This window comes from Anthonomus grandis, chromosome 6 (assembly GCF_022605725.1).
Source record: "Anthonomus grandis grandis chromosome 6, icAntGran1.3, whole genome shotgun sequence".
Lineage (NCBI taxonomy): Eukaryota > Metazoa > Arthropoda > Insecta > Coleoptera > Curculionidae > Anthonomus > Anthonomus grandis.
In genome coordinates, this window is record NC_065551.1 from 29,967,521 (window position 1) to 29,992,964 (window position 25,444).

The 25,444-nt window shown below is 31.5% G+C and overlaps 4 protein-coding genes across 17 annotated transcripts in view; 3 read left to right on the forward strand and 1 right to left on the reverse strand.

Moving 5' to 3' along the window:
* The first annotated feature begins 1,019 nt into the window (after positions 1-1,019).
* LOC126737542 (DNA polymerase subunit gamma-1, mitochondrial) lies at positions 1,020-12,480 on the forward strand. 2 transcript variants are annotated; one of them, XM_050442472.1, is made up of 7 exons: positions 1,020-1,153; positions 1,211-2,869; positions 3,642-4,003; positions 4,059-4,337; positions 4,395-4,601; positions 6,661-7,642; positions 12,333-12,480. In XM_050442472.1, exons 2-7 carry the CDS (start codon positions 1,275-1,277, stop codon positions 12,349-12,351), a joined length of 3,444 nt encoding a protein of 1,147 aa, XP_050298429.1. In that variant the 5' UTR covers positions 1,020-1,153; positions 1,211-1,274; the 3' UTR covers positions 12,352-12,480. The 2 variants fall into 2 exon arrangements, with proteins under 2 accessions (XP_050298429.1, XP_050298427.1); XM_050442470.1 differs by having other exon boundaries at positions 4,059-4,601.
* On the forward strand, positions 1,021-12,892 carry LOC126737545 (probable RNA-binding protein EIF1AD). 2 transcript variants are annotated; one of them, XM_050442473.1, is made up of 3 exons: positions 1,021-1,153; positions 9,960-10,102; positions 12,333-12,892. In XM_050442473.1, the coding sequence occupies exons 2-3, from the start codon at positions 9,994-9,996 to the stop codon at positions 12,857-12,859; spliced, it is 636 nt and encodes a 211-aa protein (XP_050298430.1). In that variant the 5' UTR covers positions 1,021-1,153; positions 9,960-9,993; the 3' UTR covers positions 12,860-12,892. The 2 variants fall into 2 exon arrangements, with proteins under 2 accessions (XP_050298430.1, XP_050298431.1); XM_050442474.1 differs by lacking the exon at positions 1,021-1,153 and having other exon boundaries at positions 8,415-10,102.
* A 2,988-nt stretch (positions 12,893-15,880) lies between these two features.
* LOC126737491 (cytochrome b-c1 complex subunit 8-like) lies at positions 15,881-16,549 on the reverse strand. The gene is made up of 3 exons (XM_050442404.1): positions 16,385-16,549; positions 16,098-16,256; positions 15,881-16,042 (listed from the first exon to the last, which is right to left on the reverse strand). The coding sequence occupies exons 2-3, from the start codon at positions 16,249-16,251 to the stop codon at positions 15,948-15,950; spliced, it is 249 nt and encodes an 82-aa protein (XP_050298361.1). The 5' UTR covers positions 16,252-16,256; positions 16,385-16,549; the 3' UTR covers positions 15,881-15,947.
* Positions 16,550-19,667: 3,118 nt separating this feature from the next.
* LOC126737015 (homeodomain-interacting protein kinase 2) overlaps positions 19,668-25,444 on the forward strand; it is a 62,441-nt gene continuing 56,664 nt past the window's right edge. For 6 of the 12 annotated variants that reach the window (XM_050441686.1, XM_050441687.1, XM_050441683.1 and 3 more), the window contains exons 1-2: positions 19,669-19,988; positions 25,084-25,401. In XM_050441686.1, the coding sequence (XP_050297643.1) occupies positions 25,096-25,401 (306 nt within the window). In that variant the 5' untranslated portion in view covers positions 19,669-19,988; positions 25,084-25,095. Of the gene's footprint in view, positions 19,989-25,083; positions 25,402-25,444 lie in introns of all 12 variants that reach the window. The other 6 variants (XM_050441691.1, XM_050441692.1, XM_050441696.1 and 3 more) reach the window with 3 other exon arrangements.

Consider the following 25,444-nt stretch of genomic DNA (forward strand, 5'->3'; position numbering starts at 1 on the left):
AGGCTTTACAACCGTGGCTGCAGGCTGGCCGAAACCAACTTGATCAAGTCGAAATGATGGCTCCGATTAGATGTTCTAAATTATTCAAGAAATAGAAATATGAAATTGAGCACTTTTCAGAATTCACCGGTTGAATTAACTGGCTAATCAAATTCCACCTTAAGATTAAACAGCTGTCTACCATTGCCAACCTAGGAATTAAAAAGAAAAAAATGATTAAGCTGGCTAGTTAGCTTATTAGTTGAAAAGTTGACTAGTTTACCAAGTGATAACAAAATGATTTGACGAAAAAATTAATTATCTGTTAATTTATGTTTTAAAAGTATTTGTATATTTGTGTTGGTAGCACTGGGAGTTCAATCGGTTGAACGGTGACAGGTGTTTACACGGTAGTTTAAAGCGGTTTAAAACCGACTTATCCACTTATTAAGCCACTTTAAGCTGATCGTATAAACTTGGTAATAAAATACTGAATAAACGCTTCCTATAATCAACATTATTACGTCACAAATTACCATGCTTACACACTACCGTTAATGCGCATTGACGAAATGCGAAAAATCGCATATAAAAAGCAGGTGTAACAAACCCCGTAACGGGCGTAAAACACCCGTAAACCGTTTTAGCGATCTTAATTCGCATTATTTTAAAATGTTTTAAATAGGTAGAGATGATCTAGCTGTAATGCGCATTTAGGTTCTGTGTATATGGAAGAATTTCCAAATTTGCATTAATTTTCAGTGCTGCCAACTAACAAAAATTTGAAAACCGAGACGGGAAGAAAAAATGTTCACTTTAATTTTGTTGTAGTGTGCCTTAACATGTTTTCGCATAATTTAAAGAATTGCGCTCTTTTATTAGATTTATCTTTACGCAATCTCCTCAACCTAAGTAATTTATCAATAAATTATTTAGGTTGGCAATAAAAAACAGCGTCTGTCTACAGACTATACAATTCAGACTTGACTTGACTTTGGAACTGTCAATAATGTCAATGTCAATATACATGCTAACCTCACTTTGGAAACACATTTTTTGTTGTGTTTATTTGTGTTTGTCGAACGTTTATTTGAGAAGTTAAGTTGTATTTTTACAAAAAAACGTTTAGAACAAGATACTTTATTTCGTACATTTATTTTGCTTTGCTTTTCCGGTAAGTTGCTACGACTTTTAAAAACGCGTCTCTATTAAGACAAACATATTTCATTAGGTTCTCCATGAAACCAGCATAGAACTAATTATTTTATTATTATACTTAAAATACTTATACAGCTATGGCTCTTTTAAATTATTTTCCCTCAAAAAGGCAACTATTTCGTTGCGAAAGCTGGCTTCGTGCTAGACGATTTTATTATGAAATAAGCCCAAGATCTAGAGTGAAAATTTTTGCTCCTAACCCTGATAAAAAGTTACCTACCCTAAAGAAAAAACCTGTGCGCGTGCCGGGGGTGGAAAAGGAACTTGGACCGAGAACAAATCCTCTGGGAATCCAAATGCTTTCAAAAGCAATATTTGACCAAGTATTTTTAGAGGGTTACAAAGATACTAGTAATAATGCCACTATAGAAACTAGCAAAAAGGAACTATTGAAGCACAACATGAAAAGTGAAGATACTGAAATACTACCTGATGTAGATTTTATTATACCCCCATTAAAAGGTCAAAACATTGAGGAACACTTTTTAAATATTGGTGAAGAACAAGTGGGTGTTTATAGGGAACTTGTGTTGGAACTTTTGAAAAGTATTCCCAACCCTCCAAAAAAATGGGTTTTACAAGATGGCTGGACTCGTTATGAGCCTGGACAAGAACCAATGAAAGTAGATTATCCTTTAGAGGAGGCTTTAGTGTTTGATGTAGAAGTGTGTATGATGGTTGGCAAAAGTCCTACACTGGCCACAGCAGTATCAAATAAAGCTTGGTACAGTTGGGTTAGCTCTACTCTGATTGATGGCACCTTCAATCCAAACACTTCTAATCAGTATCATATGGAGAGCTTAATTCCTTTAGAGAGCCAGTGCAGTGATAGTGGTATTAATTTAAAGGAACATCAATTAAAACCAAAAATTATCATTGGTCATAATGTGTCTTATGACCGAGCTAGGATTAAGGAACAATATTGGCCCCAAATAACAGGAACTAGATTTATAGATACTATGAGTTTGCATGTCTGTGTTAGTGGTTTAACTAGCTATCAGAGAGCTGTTATGAAGTCATCGAAATTTATTGAAGAAGATGAATCATGGAAAAATAGCAGTTCTCTCAATAATCTTGTTGATGTTTATAATTTATATTGTGGGAAAAAGCTTTCAAAGGAGACAAGGAATATCTTTGTCGAAGGCACTTTAACAGACATCAAAGAAAATTTTCAAAATGTAATGTCTTACTGTTCTACAGATGTTAAAGCAACATATGAAATTCTGAAGGAGCTTTTTCCACTCTTCCTAAACAGATTTCCACACCCAGTCACTTTAGCTGGCATGTTAGAATTGGGAACAGCTTACTTACCTGTCAATCAAAACTGGAATAGATATGTTGCTGATTCTGAACAATCCTTTGAGGATCTAGAAAACGAAGGGAGGATTCTGCTTGCTAGAAGGGCAGATCAGGCCTGCCAACTGCTGCACAACGAAGAATATAAAAAGGACCTCTGGTTGTGGGATGAAGATTGGGAAGTAAAAGATATTAAAATGAAAAATGAGTTAAAGCCTAAGAAAGTTGCAATTAGTAAATTGGAAATAAAGGATAGTAAACCTGATAGACAGGATGATGAAGAACATGATGAACTTGAAGAAAAGTTTAGAGAACTTTGGAAAACTAGTGAGTTATTGCCAAAGGTTAAGATGGTGTTACCTGGATATCCTAATTGGTAAGTTGATTCAATTAGTACCTATATGATCTTTTATAATATAAAGAATCAAATCTAAGGTTTATATCATACAATTTTATTTATCCAAACCATTATGAATATATATGAAAGGGGCAATATAGAAATAATAAAGAACATCCTTCATAGTTTGGCTGAGTAACTCCTATGCCAAAAATGTTTTTAAATTTTTTTAGGGATTTCAAATTTCATGTCAAGTTCACCATTTCATGAGGTTAAGAAATTTTGCCACAGACATTTTAACTGGTGACAATTTATTCACTAATAAATGTCATTGGTGCAATTCAAACATGTATATTTTACTACTTATTTGGGCATGATGGGTCCATCAGGAGACCTATATGCACAACTGCCTTGGCAGCCCACTGTTTCAACTACTTATTTAGAAGTAGAGTTGACTTTGTCAATTATATCTTTAACATTTTTATAGACTGGTAAAGGTATGGGCTGCTAATTTTACGGTTTAGATTTTTCTGATAATTTTTATACTTTATGTAGACTGTGGTTTTTTAAAGATTAGGTACATTTGTTTTCATGACAGTTTAAATTGTTTCATAGATTAATAAAAACCCTGTAATAGAGAGACTTCAAAAAGAGAGTTTCGAGTCATTGTAAAAGATTATATTATCATTAGAGGTGAAAGAGTAAAATAAAGTACTTCATAATTATACTAAAAAGGCATTCTTCTGAAGTGTTGAACCAGGCTTTTTTAAATTAATATCCTAATATATCGATTTATTTTGTTTTTTATTAGGTACAGAAAGCTATGCCCAAAACTTAATTCTACTCCTGACTGGGTACCTGGTCCATATCTTCTAAGCACTTCAATGAAAATAACTCCAAAACTTCTTTCTCTCACTTGGGAAGGATATCCCTTACATCATTTAAAGGATAAAGGTTGGGGGTTCTTGGTACCATTCTCTAATGATGTAGATTTAGAAAGAAAACTACCTTTAAAGAAATTATTAGAAAAGTGTCCATTACTGTCTGAAAAAGAATCTAGAGCTGATGGAGCTGACAACTTACATACCATATCAAAAGCTGTTGATGCTCATTTAATGAGGAAAGAGTTTTATTCTAGAGTAAAAAAAGATAAAACTGGTGGTTTATATAAAGGTTACTTACATCTTTTTTTAATATTGTCAAAAAACTAATTTTATTCTTATTTCAGGTGCAGGAATTTGGTGTAATACAGAAATAGAAGACTGTTGTTGGTTTTTCAAGTTGCCTCACAAAGATGGTGCAGCATACAATGTCGGAAACCCACTCGCCAAGGATTTTTTAAATAAATTCTCCGAAAACGTATTAGCTGGTGATTCAGAGAGTGCCGAAGAAGTGCTCACTATAGCCAGAAAATTATCTTACTGGAGAAACAACAGAAGCAGAATTCTAGAACAGATGATTGTATGGTTTTCCGAACATGAATTACCCAAAGATTTAAGAGATACAGGTACTTCAATCAATGAATCACTAAAATTGAGTTTCATAAATTTAATTAATATTTTAGGTTTTACTTTTGGAGCTATAATTCCACAAGTTGTAGTGTGTGGAACTTTAACACGCCGTGCCATGGAACCTACATGGATGACCGCTTCCAATGCACATAAGGAAAGAATCGGTAGTGAATTACGATCGATGGTTCAAGCTCCACCTGGATATAATATTGTCGGTGCCGATGTTGATTCACAAGAACTTTGGATTGCCAGTGTATTAGGTAAGATTCTTTTATAAATTATATATATTTTTTGAACCAAACAGCTTGACAATGAAAAACAAAAGTTGCACAGTTTGAATACTAATAAAGTTTTTTTTTAAATTTCTTAACAAACATTTGCTACTGAAAATTTTAGTTAAAAAAACTTATTGAAGAGTAGAAGCTTTTCTCAACCAGGAAATTTTGGAGCCTTTTCTAAAAAATAAATACATTTGGGGTATTTGTTATGTTATGATGCAAGTGATTATAAATCTTACAAGCATTGTAAATAATATTTTTTCTGATAAAATGCTGAAAATCCGGCAATAAAAGGTTTTGCCTATGAGTTTTATATACCTGGACAGATCTATTTGCTTAAAAAATTGGTTTATTTTTATAGAAATAAGTACTTATGGCAACAATGCAACTCCAATCAATGTAAGGATTTTATTCTTTTTAAAGTGCGTCCTGAATGAATCTCTAAATTTAATATTACTACTGGTCCTGATGGCATACTTCTGAATAAGAAATACCCTTGAAGCTAGAGGACTCAGTCTCCAGTTCAGAATCCCTTATTGCATGAAGGAATGGAAATTGGCTTAACATAAAGTTAAAAGAGCTGGTTTATCACTATGTTGTGAAAGAAATTTTAATGCATAGCAACAAGTTTTTAATTTATTGCAAAGAATATGTACATGAGAATTCCATTGTAGACCATGGTCAAAAGTAATGCCCAATAGTTTAGAACTGCTTGATTGAAGTAACTCCGTTTGTGTATCTTTAAATAAAATAACAGAATTTACTGCCTGCCTACTTCGTAAAAAAAAGATATGACTTATATTAGGTGCAATGCCCTCTATAAAAGATACCAGGTCTTTAGTATACACCAAAAAAAGAAAAGGACCTATGATAGAGCCCTGAGGTTATTAGGCAAGAGTTGCTACTCTCATTATTAATTGTAACAATCTGGCTTCTGTTCTGAAAATAGGCTGTCAACAATGTCAATGATGATCCTCTAAAACCATACCTAAAGAGTTTATGGAGTAAAATGCCATAATCAAAAGCATGGGAAAAATCTAAAACTAATCCCAGAATATATTTTCCCTTGTCAATTGCTGCGACAACCTGATTTTGAAATTAGCACAAAGCTGTTTCTATACTTTTATTTAGAGAGGGTAAAACCATGCTGCGCAGAGTTTAATAATTCATACTTTGTAAAATAAGAAGATAAAGAATTTTTTACATGCAACTCAAGAACTTTTAAAAAACTAGACAACAGACTTATAGCTTGGAGATTTCATCAAAACCTGCAGCACTTGAACACTTTAAACTATTAATTAAAGATACATCTGCGGAACAAATTACTGACATGAAAAAAGATTTGTATCTTAAAGGTGTATGCTTAGACATAAAATCATAATCAATAGAGGTACTAAACTGAGAAGGGAAACTTGTAAAATGTTTGTTGTAATTATTGGCCGCTTGTTTACTAGACATATTTTTAGAATTTGCAGCTTCAAAAATATTTTTATCATTTTGTTCCCTTAAAAATATTTTTAGTATTTTCTTAATTATATCTTAGTTAAATTTTGACATATTGCCCTATAACATGCCTTTGCCTACAGATCATACACAGGTCATTATAGAAAGATACTTTTTCTCTTAATCTCATTAATTCAGGATTTAACTTATGTCTTTTACTTTTATTTTCATTATTTAATTTTCTTCATCCTCCAATGATGATAAAAATGAAGCAAAAATATCATTTGAAAAAATTCGTCTGAATTATACAGATGTTACTTTAGTTTTTTGAATTTTCTGAATGTCAAAACATAAAAATTGGGCAAAGTGATTTGAAAGGTTCAAATCCACAACCATTGTTGGTTCTCTAATGATATGGCACAGATCTTAGAGAAGTTAGAAGAAAGTTACCTATCAGACCAAAAAATATTGACAAATTAAGACCTGGGTCTAAGCTAATATGCAACTTCATTGAACATGAGACCTACTTCTCTTTAAAAAATACAGTGTGCTTTATTTTATTAATATTATAAATATAATTATTCTCCTTTATTTTCAGGTGACGCAGATCATGCTAAAATGCATGGCTCCACCCCTTTTGGTTGGATGACCCTATCCGGAACTAAAGCAAAAAACACCGACATGCACAGTGTAACAGCTCAAGCAGTAGGAATTTCCAGGGAACACGCTAAAGTTATAAATTATGCGCGAATCTATGGGGCCGGCCAACAATTCGCCGAGCGCCTTCTAAGCCAATTTAATCCCTCAATGGGGGAATCCGAGGCCAGAAATAAGGCTCTAAAAATGTTTACCTTAACCAAAGGAAAGAAGATTTACTTTTTAAAACCGCAATATTTAACCGATTTTGCTGACAAACCTTACAACAAATGGCAAGCGTTTGAGCTGGCCAAAGCCTGCGGAAAAACGGTACACGAAATGTTTCTTCAATCAAAATGGATTGGCGGTACCGAATCCGCTATGTTCAATAGGCTGGAACAAATTGCTAATAGTCCCACCCCATGCACTCCCTTTTTAGGTGGAAGACTTACTAGGGCTCTGGAGCCAAAATCGCATGGCGACGATAAGTTTTTAACCACCAGGGTCAATTGGGTGGTACAATCGGGAGCCGTGGACTTTTTACATCTAATGCTAACGTGCATGAAGTGGATTATGGGAGACAAAATCCGGTTTTGCATCAGTTTTCACGATGAAGTACGATATATCGTGCCGGAACAGTATAAATATCAAGCGGCGCTAGCGTTACACGTTTCTAATCTTCTTACCAGAAGTTTTTGCTCCTATCGGCTGGGAATGCCCGATTTGCCTCAAGCTGTTGCCTTTTTTTCCAGTGTAGAAGTGGATACGGTTTTAAGAAAAGAATGCGATAACGATTGCGAGACGCCTAGTAATCCGCACGGGTTAAAAAAGGGTTACGGCATCGATAACGGAGAATCGTTGAATATTTATCAGGCTATAGAGAAAGCGAAAGGAAACTATGCTTGCTGGTATAACGATACCAAGAGTAGGAAGTTTGAAAAGAGGTGAATATCATCATTCACTAAAATGTGTTACAAGAGTATGAAGCGTGTTCAAAAGGTTTAAATATATATATCAATTTAAAATGAGCCAAAGCTGTATTTTAACTCAGTTTTAATTAATTATTGTTGGGGTAGTATTGGTGATATTCTTATATTTCAAATCAAAATCGGTTTGTTATAAAAAGAGTTCAACATTCATTTACAAAGCGGAAACATAATATTACATTAAAATAATAATCATAAAGACATAATAAAAATTATAGAAACTAAAACAATAAACTTAGGTCCTACCAGCTGAATAAAAGAAATCATACAAAACTCGGTCTAAATTTATCTAAATTAAAAATACATACAAATTTAAAATACATATTATCTTATCAATCAATAAATCAAATATGCTTTGTCAAAAAATTTAAAAAATTTTGTAGACAAAGCTATACATAAAAAGCAAAACACACAAATATAGAAACCAAAATACAAGTACTAAATAAATATTTACAAAACTGGGTACAAAAGACATAAATGTACCTGGCCAAATTTCTTATACTAAATGTAAAAAGTAAGAAAGTAGGCAAGTAAATAAAAATAGTAACAAGAAAGTAAAATAAAAAAGTAACAAAAACAGTCAAAAACATTAATACAATGTCTAAAAAGTCATAACAAATTTTATAGAAATTTAGCAATACAAAATATTGCTATTCTACATCGTAAAAAAATTTAATAATTAGCCAGTGCGTGCATGATACTCAAAAATTAATAATAAAAAAAAAAACTTAATAACAAATTAAAAAAGACTTTGAATGTTTGTTGGTCCTTTTCATTCTTTTTTTGCAATATCATATTTTTCTCTACAGTTCTGTTCATCCAAAAGACAGTGACATATTTTGTGGTTTAGTGTTCTTTATTCTCCACAATTTGGATTACAATCGATACCCATTTTACTTAAATGTTTTGGGGTTAGACAGTAGTTGGTTTTCACTCTTGTGAATTTTGTAACAGACAAGAAGGCGTTACCATTAACGGTCAAGTTTTAAACATATGTGATTCCCTGATGATACTATTGTAAAGGCAGATAATCTCAAAGATCTCCAAATACTTTTACAAAGATTAAATGACACATCTTATTCCTGAGGTCTAAAAAAACTAAGATTATTGTCAATTGAGAAGATGTCCAAGGTAACCTTATCATAGACAATACACCTATGGAGAGTATGGAAATATACGTATCTGGGTAGCTTGATAACGGCAACGTTGGATCAGTCAAGTTGAAATTAGATCCCGAATAGAGATAGCAAGAGTGGCATTTGTGAAATAACAAAAATTTCTGTGTAGGGAGAATATCATTTTTTTTTTTTGAAAACATCATTGATTTAAGCAATCAGTTACATACAAGATATTACAATTATTAATAAAGTTAAATACATATTTTGAAAGCTAATATAAGTGATAAACTCTTAAAGGTGTCTTAACTGTAGTCTTGTTTTACAAACATTACATCAAATTAAATAATACCTAAACATATAGAAAACAATTTTAACATTGACTAACAACAATCTTAAGTTTCTTCATAAATCTCCTGTAGTAAGAAATCTCCTGTTTTATATCAGACGGCAAAGAATTAAATCTCCGTGAAGGTTCATCAATAGGATTTCTTGGAGCTATGTTGGTTCTAGCATTATTTAGTCTAACATTATTATTTCTAATCTAAAACTTCGAATATGAATGTTAAGATGCTCCGTATTTTCGACTCTACTTTATGAAGCTGAGGCTTGGACTCCTTTAAAAGGTGGTCGCATATTAAAAATATCCTGGAAAGATAAAGTCACGAACATGGAACTGCGTCTGAGAATTCAAAAGGACGAGGAAGTAGTTAACACGCTAAAAAGAAGAAAACTTGAATACTTCGGACATGTTATAAGGGGACCTAAATATCCGTTACTACAAAAAATAAAAGGAAATAATGCCAGGGAAGAAGAACATCTTGGCTCAGAAACTAAAGAAATTGTTTGGACTAACATCAAACTATTTAGAGCAACCGTCAGTAAAACAACAATTGCCCTGATGATATCCAACCTCCGATGAGAAGCCGAAACTTGAATAGAGAGAATTTTCGTCATCTATATCCAACATCATGAAACCATGGTTTTTTCATGGGGTATTGGTTCAATTCTTGCACATTCTTCTCCTTTTGTGCTTGGCTACTTTATGTAACTGCCTCTGTTCAATTGCCCTTTACAAATTTCTTTGAGTCCTATTAAATTGGGTTGGTTGAGACTTCCTTCTGCTGTCAATTTTTCTACATTATTGGCTTTGATTTCAGTATGGCTGGGTACCTAAATTAGTGACAATATCCAATGAAAACAGAACAAGCACGCAGACTGAACTCTGGGATATCCCGCACTTTAATCTCTGTAAGTCAAACACTGAATTTGCATATGAAACTTACTGTACTTTATTATTCAGGTAAGACTCGAGTAAATCAACTCCTGAAACCATAAACATTTAAAATCAGTATTTCGTGATTCACACTGATAAATTACAAAACCCTGATCGTTCATTCACAAATATGGCCTTATATTCTTAGTGATTGGTGTTGGATTTTTAATTTTTTGAAAAAGAGTCATATCTCACTAAAATCTAGAAATATACCGTATATGGGTCATTAGGCAATAATCTGCTTTGTTTCAAATGAGAATAGCCCTAGAACTTCCTTACAGTTTACAGAGTAAAATTAGTTTTAAAAAATGTTGCTTGATAGCTAGTTGACACACTTGATTTTGTATGGTATTTTTTTAAATTGTTTCTTCAAAACTGTTAATTAATAGTCAGTCATAAATAGTTAGTTATTTTAAGTTAATTTTCTCGTTTTTTTTTGGCTTTCCCGCGTTTTTAATTTAAACCTTTCATTTCATAAAATATTCACGCATTATTTTGAGAAACTTGTGAAGCATATTTCTAAAATTAAACATAAATTTATTAATACTGGGTTTATGTTTAGATAAGTTTTTCTTTTAGGGTGAATTATTTAAGTTTATTATAAAAACATCTGATACGAGAAGTTTGGCAAATTTTGACAAAAAAAATTACAGTTTTGTAAACTCAACTCAGAACCAATTTTGAATTTTTAAAATTCTCCTGTCTTTAGTAATAATAGCAAATCTGATATTAGGCAATTTCTTAAAACTGTCATGCTTCCGTTGGTAATTGCTTCTAAGAATAACTTAATTATGGATTTTTTGAACCTGTGTGAACCATATCAAATATAGTCAATTCGAATTAGTATTTTAATGTAAGTTTAAAGAATTATGTTGGCAGTTTTCCTTTCACTCACGGCTAATCATAAGGAACCAAAATACAAAACCAATTTATTGGCGAATAAACGTTTGTATTCCTTTATTTGGTACAATTTTAGTAGTTAAACGATCGGATATCTTATAACTCTTGTAGACGCCATCGTCGAAGGGGAAATGTACATTTATACCAGTACATCTGGTAGTTACTATTGCGGTATCCAAAGATCTATCGGACAAGTGAATGCTGCAGTTCTCACTGTTTGCGAATTCCATCGTACTAATTTTTTCGAAGCAGTGCAGCGTACAGTCAACGCAGTTATCGGCTTCCAACTTGGCGGCGTTTCTAAACAATACTGTAACACTTTTACAAATATCTAAATAGATAATATTTACGAAGCTTTCGACAACGACTGTACAATTTTCACAATTGGATATGCAAATATCTTCTTCTTTCCTGCAGGTATTTAGTATCAAGTCCTTGTGACTATCCTTTTGGTTTTGGATAAACCATTTGTGCTCATCTTGAACAAATACTTTTGGAAGCGATTGGGCATGATCTACTGAGGTATGCCGGAGTACTGTTTTAATAACCTCTCCTTTGTTAAGGTCATTTAGTAAAGCCTGGTGCATTTCGTTTTTTTGTACAATTTGGGAATCCCCTAGCACCGTTCCCACTGGTAAAGTGGCGCTGCCAGTCCATATAATACCATTTTTAAAAAAGTTTACAATAAAAATAGAGAATTCTTCGTAAGTTTCGTTCCAGAACTTTAACCATTCGAAGTGTGTTCGACCTAAAGTCTCTATTTCGCAGCTGGCCTTCTGCTGATAAAACTGAATGTATTTTTGTAGTTTTGCCACAAATTTTTCGGCATCGCGTTCTCGAATCCATTCAAAAATCTTGATGCTTTTACTTACTAAAGTTACTTGAAAAATATAGTCACTGGCTTTACTCTCGAATCTTACCACTTCGGATATTTCACGGAACAGAGGTTCTGTTATATAATGTTCGGCCAGTGGGTTCGTGGGTTTTTTAAATTTCCCCAGGTTTTGTAAGAGATCCAATGTCGCTCGGAATACTTTGTCAACGTATAAGCTTTGTTCCAATATAATGCCTCCGATGGTTTCGGAGTATTTAAGGTATTGAAGGAATGTATTGTTGTATATGCTTAAAAGTGTACTTGAGGCAATACTTCCACTCATAATTTTTACATACTATGAATTTATTGTACAAAAAATTAGAAAGCTATTAAAGTGTCAGTTTTTTGACAAGCTAAAAATTATTTAACTTTTAAGGTAAATAGTTGAGGCAGGTGTCTTAAAGTAAGCTTTACAGAACGCGATTAAACATTATAAGATATAATATTATTCTAAAGAACATATTAATTTAATTTTTGTTTCAGAAATGTCAAGAGCAAATAAAAGAAAGCACGTGTTACTAGAAACGTTCCTAGACGATTTTTCTGCACCAACTGAAAACCAGCAAATAGTAAAAGTACTCAGCAGTAAAGGCAACAATTTGCACGAAGTTGAATCCACTGACAAAAAAACCTTTTTAGTATCGATGCCTACTAAATTTCGTAAAAATATGTGGGTTAAAAGGGGTGATTTTGTATTAGTAGAACCCATTGAAGAAGGTGATAAAGTGAAAGCCGAGATCGTCCGAATACTAACCACTCAACATATAAAATACTTTATCGCGGATAACGTTTGGCCTAAAGAGTTTTCACAGGAGAAAGAAAAAGGTTTGACCAGTGATAATGATGAAGATATATTTGTGAATCCCAATAGACCTCAGGTTCGTGATGATAGTAGTGAGGAAGATAGTGACAGTGAATCTGAAGAGGAACAGAGTTCAGAAAGCAATGGAGAGGCACAGAGTTCAGATGACGATTCAAACACAAAAAAATTAACGGCATTGAAAGTTTAAATTTTTTGGTACAATAATAAACTTTGGTATTTATGTTAGTTGTTTAATATATTTTTATTTAAAAAAAAATGATTGTTTATTATAGTATAAATGTCAGTTTTGAGAAAAAATCCCAGTTCTTTTTTTATTGCAAAATTAAAAAAAAGTGCGTTTGTTCAGGAATAAATAAACTTTTAGGGAGATTTCCTTTTCTATATCTTATTATTTCTCTTTATAGATATTGTTTTATTATCAAGTGACCGCGATAAATAAATAAAAATAACTTTATTACCTTTCAGGCGAGATTATCGTTTGAGAAGTTCTAGATATATAAAAAAAGAAGCAAAATATTTTATAGCGATTAAATCGAAATGTAAATTTAACCAATAAAAAACTGTTAAATTCGTAAACTAAAATCAAAATACCAATAGAAAAACATTTATGGGTCTATAATTAAGTTAATGTAGTAAAACTTTATTCTACTTAAGGAATATTAACAAACCCAAGAATGTTTTCAAGTGAATCTAAAAGCAAAAGTTACATATCCCAATAAAATTGTAGGCATATGTATTCCAATCAGATTATTGCAAGCTTTCTTATTTGATTGTGTAGATCATGGAATACTGCTGTCTAAGCTCAATAATTATGGCTTAAGAGGTGTGGCATTGCAATGGCTGGAATTCTATCTGTCTAATCGTACCCAAAGAGTTACAGTATCTGGTATTTATCCGATTCCAGATCCCTTAAAACTGGAGTACCTCAGGGTTCAGTGTTAGGACCACTATTATTTTTGCTCTATGTAAATGATTTGGGTTCATTAAAACTGCAGGGCAAAGTGGTTCAGTTTGCTGATGATACCACCATTTTGTGGAATCATAGAGATTCTGATTATGTTAGAGCCCAGGTTTTTAAGGATCTTAAGATTTTATCGGAGTGGTGTGCTGCAAACAGGCTTGTATTTAATGTGGGCAAAACCTCTATTATGGGATTTAAGTGTGACGTTCAGGGCCTTATGTTTAGTGAAAACTCCCCCTTGCAAAACAAAGAAAGCTGTAAGTTCCTTGGTGTTATCATTGATGGTCGCCTTCGCTTCGAAGATCATATCCTAAATCTTGCATTAAAATTATCCTCTGGATGCTTTGCAGTAAGAATGGCGGGGCCATTGAGCTGCGAGGGGTAGTTGCATGTTCAGTCTACTTTTCTCTTATTGAGTCCCATCTTCGTTATGGCTTGCCTTTTTGGGGTTTAAGCAACAAGGGATTATTAAACATAATTTTTGTGATTCAAAAAAAGGCAGTTAGATACCTATGTTCCGCTGGGTTAAGAGATTCTTGTAAACCTCTCTTTATATCTCAAAAAATCCTAACTCTTTTTATCTTAGAAACAGCTATTCTTATTCATAAATGTTCTAAACCTCCCTCTAACACTGGTCATACGACTCGCCAGGTTAACGATTTTCCCTTACCAATCCCTACATCCTCCCTCACCAAGAACTCACACTTATATACCTTGACAAAAATGTATCAGACAAATTTTAGAAGTTAAGAAATTCAAAAAGGAATTAAAATCACTTTTATTATCCAGGGCATATTATAGCCTTGACGATTTTTTCAATGATACCTTTTAACCTGTGCTCCGACATCATTTTAGTGTTTTAGTTTTGTTTCCTATTAAATAATTTTATTTACTTCCTCTAAATTCTGTTTTATTGACAGCTTTACATATTTTTTAATCAAATTTATCAAAAAGATGCTTTTTTTTCTCAATCTGTTTTGTTATGATTAATTTTGGTAATGTGTGTAAATTTTATGGTAAAGTGTTTTAGATGTTATGTTTGAAATTTAAAGTGAATTTGGAATTTTTTAGTTTTTAGGATGCTTGTACACAAGGTTTTGTTGTCTTACGTAATATAGCACATTTTCTTTCTTGAAGTATTTTAATATGTGTTACTCATAAAAAATTATAGTCGATTATGGTAAATTTATAAAAATTGTTATCATAAAAATCTTATGAACATCATAAAGTATTATTTAAAGAAGTTCAATATTTTTAGAATATCTTAATAAGGTTATGGTATTTGCAATTTGAAGTAAATTCCTTATATTAAAATAATTTTTATATTAACAAGCACATAATCTGTATATATTTTATTATACACTGTTGGCTTGAATTAAGCTCTGGATTGTTTTTTTTTTAAAGACTATTTAGAAACAACAAATCAAACCTCAAAATCACAAGTGACAACACATTAGTGGTACTTGTATATTCACACTTGTTTAACTTATAATATTATAATTGACTTGTTTATTGGAAACTTAAGAAATTTACAAAAAAAATGCCTTCTCTTATTGGAGCGGTCTAATTTCATCTAAAAAATTTGGAAAAAAATAGTAATATAGGATATAGAGAGTATTGCAAAGCATATTTTACTTATGAGAAATTACTATGTGAAGAACTCTTGTCAACAATTGTATGCTTGATGTATTTTAAATATGTAAGTAAAATCTTTCATTTCTTGTAGATCTTTTTAACTAAGTGTTAAGATACTGATTAACTATTCAACAACTACAATCAGAACATGAATTTAAGGTTTAAAAACAGATAGCAATTAGGTTTTGTGTGCAGTATATATGTGCTTGATACCTTCGTGTGTAAAAATGTATATTTTCTTCAAATAAAGCATTAAATATTTCAAAGAAAGGATTATTTGACCTTTCCTTCTATAGAATTTATGAAAACAGGCACTAACTAATGATGCTTTACCAAAAGCATGAAATACTCTATATATAAGTCTAAAACACAAAAATATTAATTATTGATTGTCTACATAATATTGTATGATATGGATACAAAAAATAATTAAATATGTATTTATGTAATTAACTTCTTACCACTTTTCACAAAACCTGGTGTATTCCATGCCATCAAAATGTAACCCTAATTGAATAAAGCCAGGGCAGGGCTGAAATTTTTATCATTTATAATGAATGAACAATGATTCTGGTTTCATTCTCATAAATGGATCAGTAAATATACAAAAGGTTAAATGGTATTTGTATATTATAAATAAAAAGTGCTAATACAACTATAAGACTGGTCGTACATAAATCTATTTATCATTTGCATAATCTTCTGGGTTTTTCTTCATTGTTTGGTGGTGAGCCTTCTCAACTTGATCATATGTAATGTAGGCCAAAGCAAGTGCTAAAAGACAAAATGTTTCTTAAATGCCATTTGTATTAATTAAATAATAACTTACGAGGAACCACATAGGGTATATTTTCAGCGATTCTTCTAAGTGTGTTGGGAAAGCCATGTGAAATGACCCCGGCAAAAGCCTTAATTTCAAAGGGCGACACTCTGTATGTAATAATACCCCTGTATTTCCATAAATTTCCGAATCCGTGACCCATGGTTGCTGCAAAGGCAAAAGATTACATAATGAGTTGATTTTATTATTTAGGATTATTGTTAAAGGGAAGTATTGGGTGGGGAAAATAGCTTATTTAAAAAACAGGTGGATTGAGTGGTGGAGAATTTACTTACATAAAATGTGACTAACTAAAAAATTTATTTAAAAACTCGTAAATTTTTTGTAAAATAAAATTTGGAACAAAAATCCGGATCTCCCCCAATTCAAATGTCACTTGTCACATTGACGTTAGAAATCAGCTGATCTTCTTTTTAGTTTCATGGCCTTTGCACCCTATCTATTTTCCGTTCGACACCTTAACCAATGAATGATGTCATTTCAAATCAGGTTTTTTCCATAAAATACAAAGTATTTGAATGGAGAAAACATATTATATAGTTTTCTAAATAACTAAATTACATTTTCAATTTTTGTTTTTTTTAACGAAGATGATTTTTGCAAAATAAACATACATTTTTTTAGAGTGTACAGTATACCCTGATCTCTACCGTTTTTATTGTCCCAAAAAAGAAATAGACCACAAAAAAAAAAAAAAGATCATATATACGTTTTAATATATGCTAATATTTATTTTAAACCAAGCGCCTATGTTTAAAGGAAGTAAAAACCTGTATGCACAGGATTACGATGTATACAGGTTGGGGAATCAACGCATAGAGAAGCACTTAATGGCGAAATAAACCAAGTCGCAAGCAAGCATTTCGTGCGCTCTGCTATGTCATTGTTTTTCAATACAACGTTAGTAGTTACAAACACGGCATTTTTGCGAATTTTTTAAAGTGTTCGCATTCCGTTGGATCAGCTCAAATCCTACTGTAACCCGGTATTTTCGTAATGTATGGGATGAGAACATGACGCTGGTGTAGTTAGTTCAATACCGAAAAAATTAAAAAAGTTTTTGTGAAAAAAATTCATGCTCGGAATTCCTAAATTGTATAGGTCGATATCTCGGCTTCTATGGGCACTATCGTGAAAATTCCAATGGTATTTTCTTAGTTTCGTCCTTCTGATTGCAATGAGACCATCCGCAACATGTAGCGCCCATATTAGCCGATATCTCGCATTTTTAGAGCCTATTTTGGGGCTCAAAAAAGTCATCAAAAATGGCATCTGAATTTTCAAAGTATTAGCATTCCCTTAGATCTGCTCAAATACTGTTTTAACCCGGTATTTTCGTAATGTATGGGATGAGAACATGACCATGACTGAACACCAGCGTCATGTTCTCATCCCATACATTTCGAAAATACCGGGTTATAACAGGATTTGAGCAGATCTGCTATGCTGATTTAATTTGATTATTTAAATTTAAAAATCAACATATGTTTAGTCTTGGGTAATATGTCAAAAAATTGTATAAGTATAGTAGGGTATTATTGATCGCAGAACGTTAAATGTATCGAATGTTTCATTTAAAAAGAAATAACCTCATATATAATAAGTTCAATCCAAATTTATTTTTCGCCTCAATTTTTCAAGTTTTAGTGAAGCAGCAAGAAACCGAAACACCCTCTAAATATAATACATAGAGTAAAAAAATCTTCATATAATTTATGTTATATGCCCATTTTATGTTTATTATCCCTCTATTCATATATAAAACCAAAATAGATTTTTGTTTTGCTCTGGCAACTTGTTGCTCGCTCGATTTAAGGCGTAACATAAAAATAGATGAATGTAAGGTTCGAGTTTCATTATGTTTCATTGAATATGAGCCGGTTTATCTAGAATTAAAGTATTTAAGAAATTGTTATTTGATATTAATAACCAAATAGCAGAAAAGTAACCTCCTTTAAAATAAACAACTATAATACAATCAACTGCGACGTGAATCAACATTACAAATTCGATTTTCGTTCTATTTTCCTTGAATCTTGAATGTAGCGCAGCAATGAAAACGCAACGATGCCGCTTCTTTACAAATTCGTTAGTATAGTAACAGAAAAACAAATAAAGAATTGACATCCTGTTGATCAAGTACAACTAAATAAACAAACAAAAAAATAAATAAAAATGCGCAATAATAAGAGACAGAATTGTCAATAGCAGCGACCCCTCCAGGTTGTGGAGTAGAACTAAATGGAAATGGGGTTGACGGTGACGCCACAATAAAGCGCGAAATTTGAATTTTATCTTATAGTAACATGCGCTTAAAATTAGTTGGGAATGTATGGTTCTTAGGAACTGCAGTAGATCTACCATGGAAGAAAATGTTACATGGAGCATATAAATAAATATAAATGGCACACCACACGTGCATAAAATTTGCTGCATTACCTTTTTTTCTATGGTAGATCTATATGGAATTTCCCTTCTATATCTATATGGAAGAGCCATACGTTCTCAAGTAATTTTAGGCGTACGGTACTATAGAATAAAATTCAAATTTGGCGCTTTATTGTGGACAATTCTCTCTGTATATATATCAGTTATAATTTCAATTTTTACTGGGGAGTTACCATTAAGCACATGTATGTTGAAAATCGGAATCGTATGTCGGCTATCTTGCTTGGAAAAATTGACAGGGAGCTGACAGAAATGACGTTCTTGACATTGACTAATTAATTCTAATTTATTTAATGTCTGTTATAATAAATGTATTAAAGAAAAACGTTGTTTTATTTTTTAATTTTGTAATTGGTCATATGTAGTACACTATTGTTAATTGATTATTGCAGTAAATTAACTCATTTAGATATGTAAAATAAAGCTGAAGAGTTTTATTTTTATTCTGATGCTAACACCTAATCAAAAAAAAACCTTTTTGATTAGGCGTTTGCTGTAGATATTACGATTAAATAAGATTATCAGATTAAGTGGAATTTGAATTCCCGCCTTAATTTGACCACGCCTTTCTACCATTGGGTCCAATTAGGCACGTCAAACGGTCAACTTAGTTCCAAAATTTTCCGTTGTCAGGCGAGAGGACGCTAGCTGATTTGTCAGAAGAATTTCTATCAGTTTATATGCTACCACCACTTATATTTTTGTGTTTTATACCATTAAGTGCAAAAGTATATAGATATAGCAGATATAGCCGCATTGTACATGCTCAAATTCCGACCCTATATGTATTTACAACACATATAGTCTTTTTTGGTGTATTTTAGTGGTCTCTTGAATATTCCTGTTAGTTATTTAAGTTGTGATATTCGCTGTGACCTGTGTACTTCTCTTAAGGTCCTCACAAAGTCTAATATCGTCGCTTCACCTTAAATTATTGATAATGACGTCTTTAAGGCGATAATTTACTACCTAGTTAGTAAATTTAAAATATCCTATACTTTGGCGTGAGTTTTTAACATCCTGTATATTATTCCCTTCATTCTCTACACTTCGATCTCGTTGGACTTATAATTTCGACGGGAAATCTACCGCCGTCGACTCGGCAACAGCGCATTACAACAGCAGAATCGAGCGAATACGTAGCCAAAAACCAGCCGTGTGGTGCGGAGCCGAAAGTCGCGAAAAATGGAAAAAAACCCCTGAAAAATAGTGCAAGAACAATTTTGGAGTGTTTTGGTCGATTCAGGAATGATCAGTGTACGTGTGCGTGTAAACAACATGTCCCATAAACGTTTATAAATATCGCGAATGACGCTGTAAACATACTGGTTACGTAGAAGTATAGCAAAGATGGCTGGACTTTAAGACCGTTCTTTGTGCAGTTTTCAGCATGCTAGTGGGCTTATTTGAAGAGGGATTAAGGATTGAGAGGTAAATATCGTAATTTAACAATGTTAGAAGCTTGTAAATCACGAAAAGGCCCCTGAAAAACCTCAATATGGGCGATTGCGGGCGACATTTTGGCGTCAACTCCCCGTCTGTTTTCGCTACTGATACGTGGGAAGTGGCCTCCCCAGTACGCGTATTTTTCCAGTACGTTTTTCAGTTGTGTTTTCAAAAGTTCTTGTAGATAAATAATGAATTCCCTGCATTTCTTTATCATCGATTTAATAAACTTAAAAGAGGGTTGCTGACCCTTTCAAGGGACAAAGGTTTGACTGTTACTTGGCCCTAATATTTATCTGTTGTATTTTGTCTATACATGTTCTATATCAGTAAACTTTAAATTAATGAAATAAACAACCTCATTATTAGAAAAATAGTAGTGGGAATATAAGAAAATCATCTTTCAGTCATTCTTACACCAAAACATCATTAATATAAGGAAGTATTACAACTGGGTCTATCATTAGCTAAGTTTACAAGGCACAGATTTATTAGGCCCATGGATCAAATGATAGACTATTTTTATTTAGTACAGCCCTGTTTACAAGGATTGATTTTGAGGGTTAAATTAGTGCAGAATTATCTCTAGGAACAGAATGTCAGTTGAAGGGAGTTTATCAGTTTAGATGAACAATTATAGGATATAACCTCTAAATCGTTAAGTGTTATTGTTTAAAAATAATAAAAATAAAGCTTTTCTTCCTTATTTTTGTGTACAAAAATAAAAACCTCATAAGCTAACATCCATATATTAATATCATCAAACTTTTCATTTCCCTACTTCAAAATAGGTCTTAGGTGTTTACACTGAAAAAATAGTTCTCATGACATCATTTGATCCAAGTAATAAATATTTGGTACATACATTGTAAATTAACGTAACTATTGTATCAAAATAAATATAGTAATTAAATTTAATTAATTTAAATAACAGCCACATAATTATTAAGCTCATCCTGATTCCTACAAATCATAGCAACAACCAATATATTTTTATAATTCCTAAGCAATAACAAATAAATAACATGCTGTCATATATTAGTTAATTGAAAGCAGAAATTTGTTCAGCCAGGAGTTTTTTTTTAAGTTTCTATATAAAGAGATAATACTACAATTTTTATAGTTTACTCTTGAAGAGTTATAGGCCATTATACCCATATGATTGAAATTCCTTAAAAAAAAAAGAGAATGATGGGCTCATGATGATTTTTTAACAAGAAATCAAGACAGGGATAGTATACAACAAATATTACAATAATTTAAAATAGGTAAAGTCAATGGAAGACACATTTTTTTCTCATCATAAAATTAAGAATGTGCCTATTTGCATACAAAATCTTCATTCTTAATTTTTTTTTTTAATATTCTTTTAAAATACTACCTAAATCTAAGAGGGCTGAAGATTTAAATATAACCCAAAGTTACTTGCACATTTTGGAATTTTATAACCCCCTTATAATTCTACCCTCCTTGTTTTTGAACAAAATAGTAAAACTCCTGTCTTTTCAGAATTTCATTTGAAGTATTACAAAATTGAATTTAACCAAATCAGAAAACTACAGGATAAAAGTCATGGAGAGGCCAGATATCATCAACTTACATGTAAGTTTTGAACTGCCTCAAGCTATAAATAAGAAATGAAAAAAAGGCCCAAAATTGTGGGACACCAGAAATGAAGAGGATGAGCTGTAAAATAGCTTTTAAAAAACCCACCATGATACCTCATCAAGACCTATATGTTTTAATTTTCTACATAGTACATATGTCATCCAGCACATCAAAAGCCTTAGACTGGCACAGTCAGTCAGCACTCACATATTTTTATCAATTGCTCTTATAACTTATTGTGTTCAAAACAATAAGTATTTCATTGGAAATGTACAGTTCAATCCAACTCAGTGGATACTACTGATAGTAGGCTAATTAGGAGCAATATTTAACACGAGATGGATGACTGATTTTAAAAATGTCAAAAACAACTGGTTATGAAGTTTCACTGTTTAGGAAAATTTACTTTTAATTTACTCCTCAATATCATTGATTGGCAATAGTAGGAAACCATTTTCCAATCATTTTCGAACTTGGGTAATATTGTAATTTTTTGTTTATTAGACCTATTTAGTGTTATCAAAATTAAGGTCTAGTTTAGCAACTTTTCTGAAAATTGCACCTTAAGTACTGTAACTTTTTTACTGTAATACAAATTGTCAATAATTTATTTTCCGACTTTTATAATTGAAATGGGTTGAATTGGGATAGATTAACTTAGAATTACAGACATTTTAAGCCTTTTCCCACAATTTAGAGGTGATTTTAAGAGGAGTTATTTAACTAGACTAAACTTTACCAAAATTAGTAACAGTAATTAAATTTATCAGAAAGCATTCCTGTATTGAAAAATAATAACATACCAATGTGACTTAATATATTAGGAAAAGAGCACTTGGTCATAAAATTTTTACTGTTTTTCTTATCACTCAAAATTGTTGTCATTTAAGGATGATTCACTGCTAATAATTTTGAACACATAGTATTGTAGATAATTATCTTTTTGAATCTAAGCCAGGGATACATCTAATTCTAATTTACACACTAAAGAATCTGGTAGGTTTAGCAATTTTTCTAAAAATTGTATTATAGAAAAGGGATTAAAATGTGTGTAATTTTTCCATAACAAATATTTACTTTTAATTATTTAATTTATATTATTAACTTTTAATAATTTTCAGAAAAACTGCTAAATTAGACCTTTACAAAAAATCTATGTAGTTACCCTAATCAGTTCACTCTTTGACATTTGAAACCCAAATCTAACAATTTTACATTTACTGAGCTTAGACTTTTCTTTACAATCTTCTAACTTAACAGTCCCGGATTTTGAAAATGATTAATTTATTAATTTTGTAGTAACACATCATTTAGTAAATGTACTATATTATTTATATTATTATTAATCACTTGATGTTTTCTTTTGTGTTCTGTATTTGGTTATCAAAATGTACAAAAATGTTATGTAAGGATTTAATTTAAAAATGGTTAATTTAAAATAATTTAAATTTAAATGAAACAAAACATAAACATATTATTAGATAATCAGTAGTAAACTTGATTGCTATTTAGAACTGCATGTGTTAAGTGTTTCCAAATTTCAGTTTGTGTTAATTATGAAAAAAGACCTTCAAAATAATTAAGAATAACAAGATCAACAATTTTATTGAAACATACATACTATTCAAGTGACTTCAATAATATCTCCTTAATCCAAAAGGGGTTTATAAAATTAAATGAACAAAATAATGAACTAAAATTGCCTTCTCTGTATGTAAATTGACTTATATTCATAGAAAAGCACCATATTATATTACATAACTATAGAAATGATTACAAATAGTTTTATGATTTGTTTTAAATTTAAAACTATATTTATAGCTTAAATTATTATAGGTATCTAGAAAAATTTGTATTTTATTTGTAAAAGTAAAATTTTAGAAATTCTTACTATTATAATTCTAAGCTCACACCATTTGTTCTAATAGAATTAGAGAACAAAACAAACAATAATAGAGGAAAGTGAAGAAAAACACAGAAAAAGAACAAACAGTTTCTAATAAAATGTTCCTAAAATTGTTTGTGATCTCTTTAAATCTCTGCATAAAAAACTTTCTGCTAGCTGTTTCTCTTACTGCTATTGGCAGGATATTGATTGTTTTCAACTTTAAACCTAATATAGTAAAAATGAAACTCTTGTCATATTATTACTGTGGTGTTAGTGTATACATAGAAACAAATATCTTATTGAGACAATCTTATCAATCAAATGTTAACACATTAAAAACATTGTTTCTTTCCTAAAAATGTAATTTTTACCTATTTTCAGGAGTTTGAGAGCATTTTCATATAAACCTCAAGGAAAATCCATATAAAATTTTATAAAGGTTTAGTTTTCTATAATGTTAGCTATTTTCATGCAAATATCTTTATGAGTGTAAACCTTAAGTTGTTTGAAAATGTAATTTCTAAATAAGGTCCATTGCTGAAATGAAACAGGTAATTTAATAATAATTTATAAAAAGTAATTTCTTTGTTAATCCCATATGTATTGATTTCTAATTATTGGTGAAGACTTATAAAGCTCTTAAAGCATTTATTAACATTAATATCAGTCTGCAATATTACACAATTGTTTATACGTACATAATCAAGTAGATTGGTTTTTATCAAGAAATTCATAATTAGGTAATAAGTCTTTTATAAGTTTTATATTCTACTTTCTTGATTTTGCCACTTTGATTTTTGAGTGTGTAAATGTGTTGTACACATGTGTAAGAATATTGAATATGCACTTTTTTGCATTAATTCTTTTGCAACAAAATCAGGGAAAACTTTTAAGTCATTGCCAATAATTCCATTTTATACCTAACTCCAGGTAAGTATAATAGTCTACCTGACTACTGGTACATGCTGTGATAAAATTTGAGAACAATTATTTTATTGTCTGATATTAATGTAAGTTCTAGTTAAGGGTCAAGTTAAGCCTGAACAATAATTGTGATTTTTTACCTGAAGACCATAAAATTCTTATGATAACCAACCTTGTGGAAAACCTATTTCTTAAGGAAATGTCCAGGTACCTAAGAAGTACTTTATTCAGCTTCTAATTTTATTATTACTAATTCCATGGGTAGGTAAAATTATCACCCTTTTGATTATGTATCTAATCAGCACAGATATCTCACCATTTAGTTAAAGCCATTCAAGCAGTAAGGGAGGAAAGCAGATTAGAGTGGTTAGAGTGAATTGTTTTTATGTATAGTGTAAAGCTATGGTTAGGGACAGCTATTACAGATGAAATTCTTGAGGTATGTGTAAACAACTTTGGTGATATATTGTTTCAATCTCATCAGTTTTTATACTGGATTAATTTATAACACTCAACAAGGTCCCACAAGGTTTTGATGTGTTCAAAAAGAGTTACTTGAAATGACGCAATTTAGAGATTCTTTAGATATGATTAGTTAAGTGTTTTTACACTGGATATAATAAAATATAGAATTGTACAAACCATGATTTTTCGTTCTAGGGATCGCATGACATGTTTATCCAATCCCAACAATTGGTCACAGGGAACAGTAACCATAATTCAACAACAAACCACTCATTTCTTGGCGCTCCTAAGAAACGAAAAGCGGCACTTGACTACTACAACAGCTCAGTGTCAAATTCAACATTTTTGGACAATAGCGGGTTTGGACCAGTAGTGAATAACTGCATAGTTCCACCATTGGTAACACCACAGCAGGACAGTGCTGAGTTAATTCAGGAGAGTCCGAATGGCCAACCTTTTGTCAGAGCATCAACAATAAAATTGTTAGATACTTATCAGCGCTGCGGACAAAAGGTATGTTTATTCATTTTTTAAAAAGAAACGGAGCAGTTGAATA

What these genes read in the sequence shown, in the direction of transcription:
- LOC126737542 (XM_050442470.1), top strand. Translation starts at nt 1,275, where the DNA reads ATGGCTCTTTTAAATTATTTTCCCTCAAAAAGGCAACTATTTCGTTGC. An exon ending in AACTGGTGGTTTATATAAAG is followed by an intron (nt 4,004 to 4,058) that starts GTTACTTACATC and finishes TTCTTATTTCAG; the next exon opens with GTGCAGGAATTTGGTGTAAT. An exon ending in TTGGATTGCCAGTGTATTAG is followed by an intron (nt 4,602 to 6,660) that starts GTAAGATTCTTT and finishes CTTTATTTTCAG; the next exon opens with GTGACGCAGATCATGCTAAA.
- LOC126737545 (XM_050442473.1), top strand. Translation starts at nt 9,994, where the DNA reads ATGAAAACAGAACAAGCACGCAGACTGAACTCTGGGATATCCCGCACT. An exon ending in TACTGTACTTTATTATTCAG is followed by an intron (nt 10,103 to 12,332) that starts GTAAGACTCGAG and finishes TTTTTGTTTCAG; the next exon opens with AAATGTCAAGAGCAAATAAA.
- LOC126737491 (XM_050442404.1), bottom strand. Translation starts at nt 16,251, where the DNA reads ATGGGTCACGGATTCGGAAATTTATGGAAATACAGGGGTATTATTACA. An exon ending in TATACCCTATGTGGTTCCTC is followed by an intron (nt 16,043 to 16,097) that starts GTAAGTTATTAT and finishes TTTGTCTTTTAG; the next exon opens with CACTTGCTTTGGCCTACATT.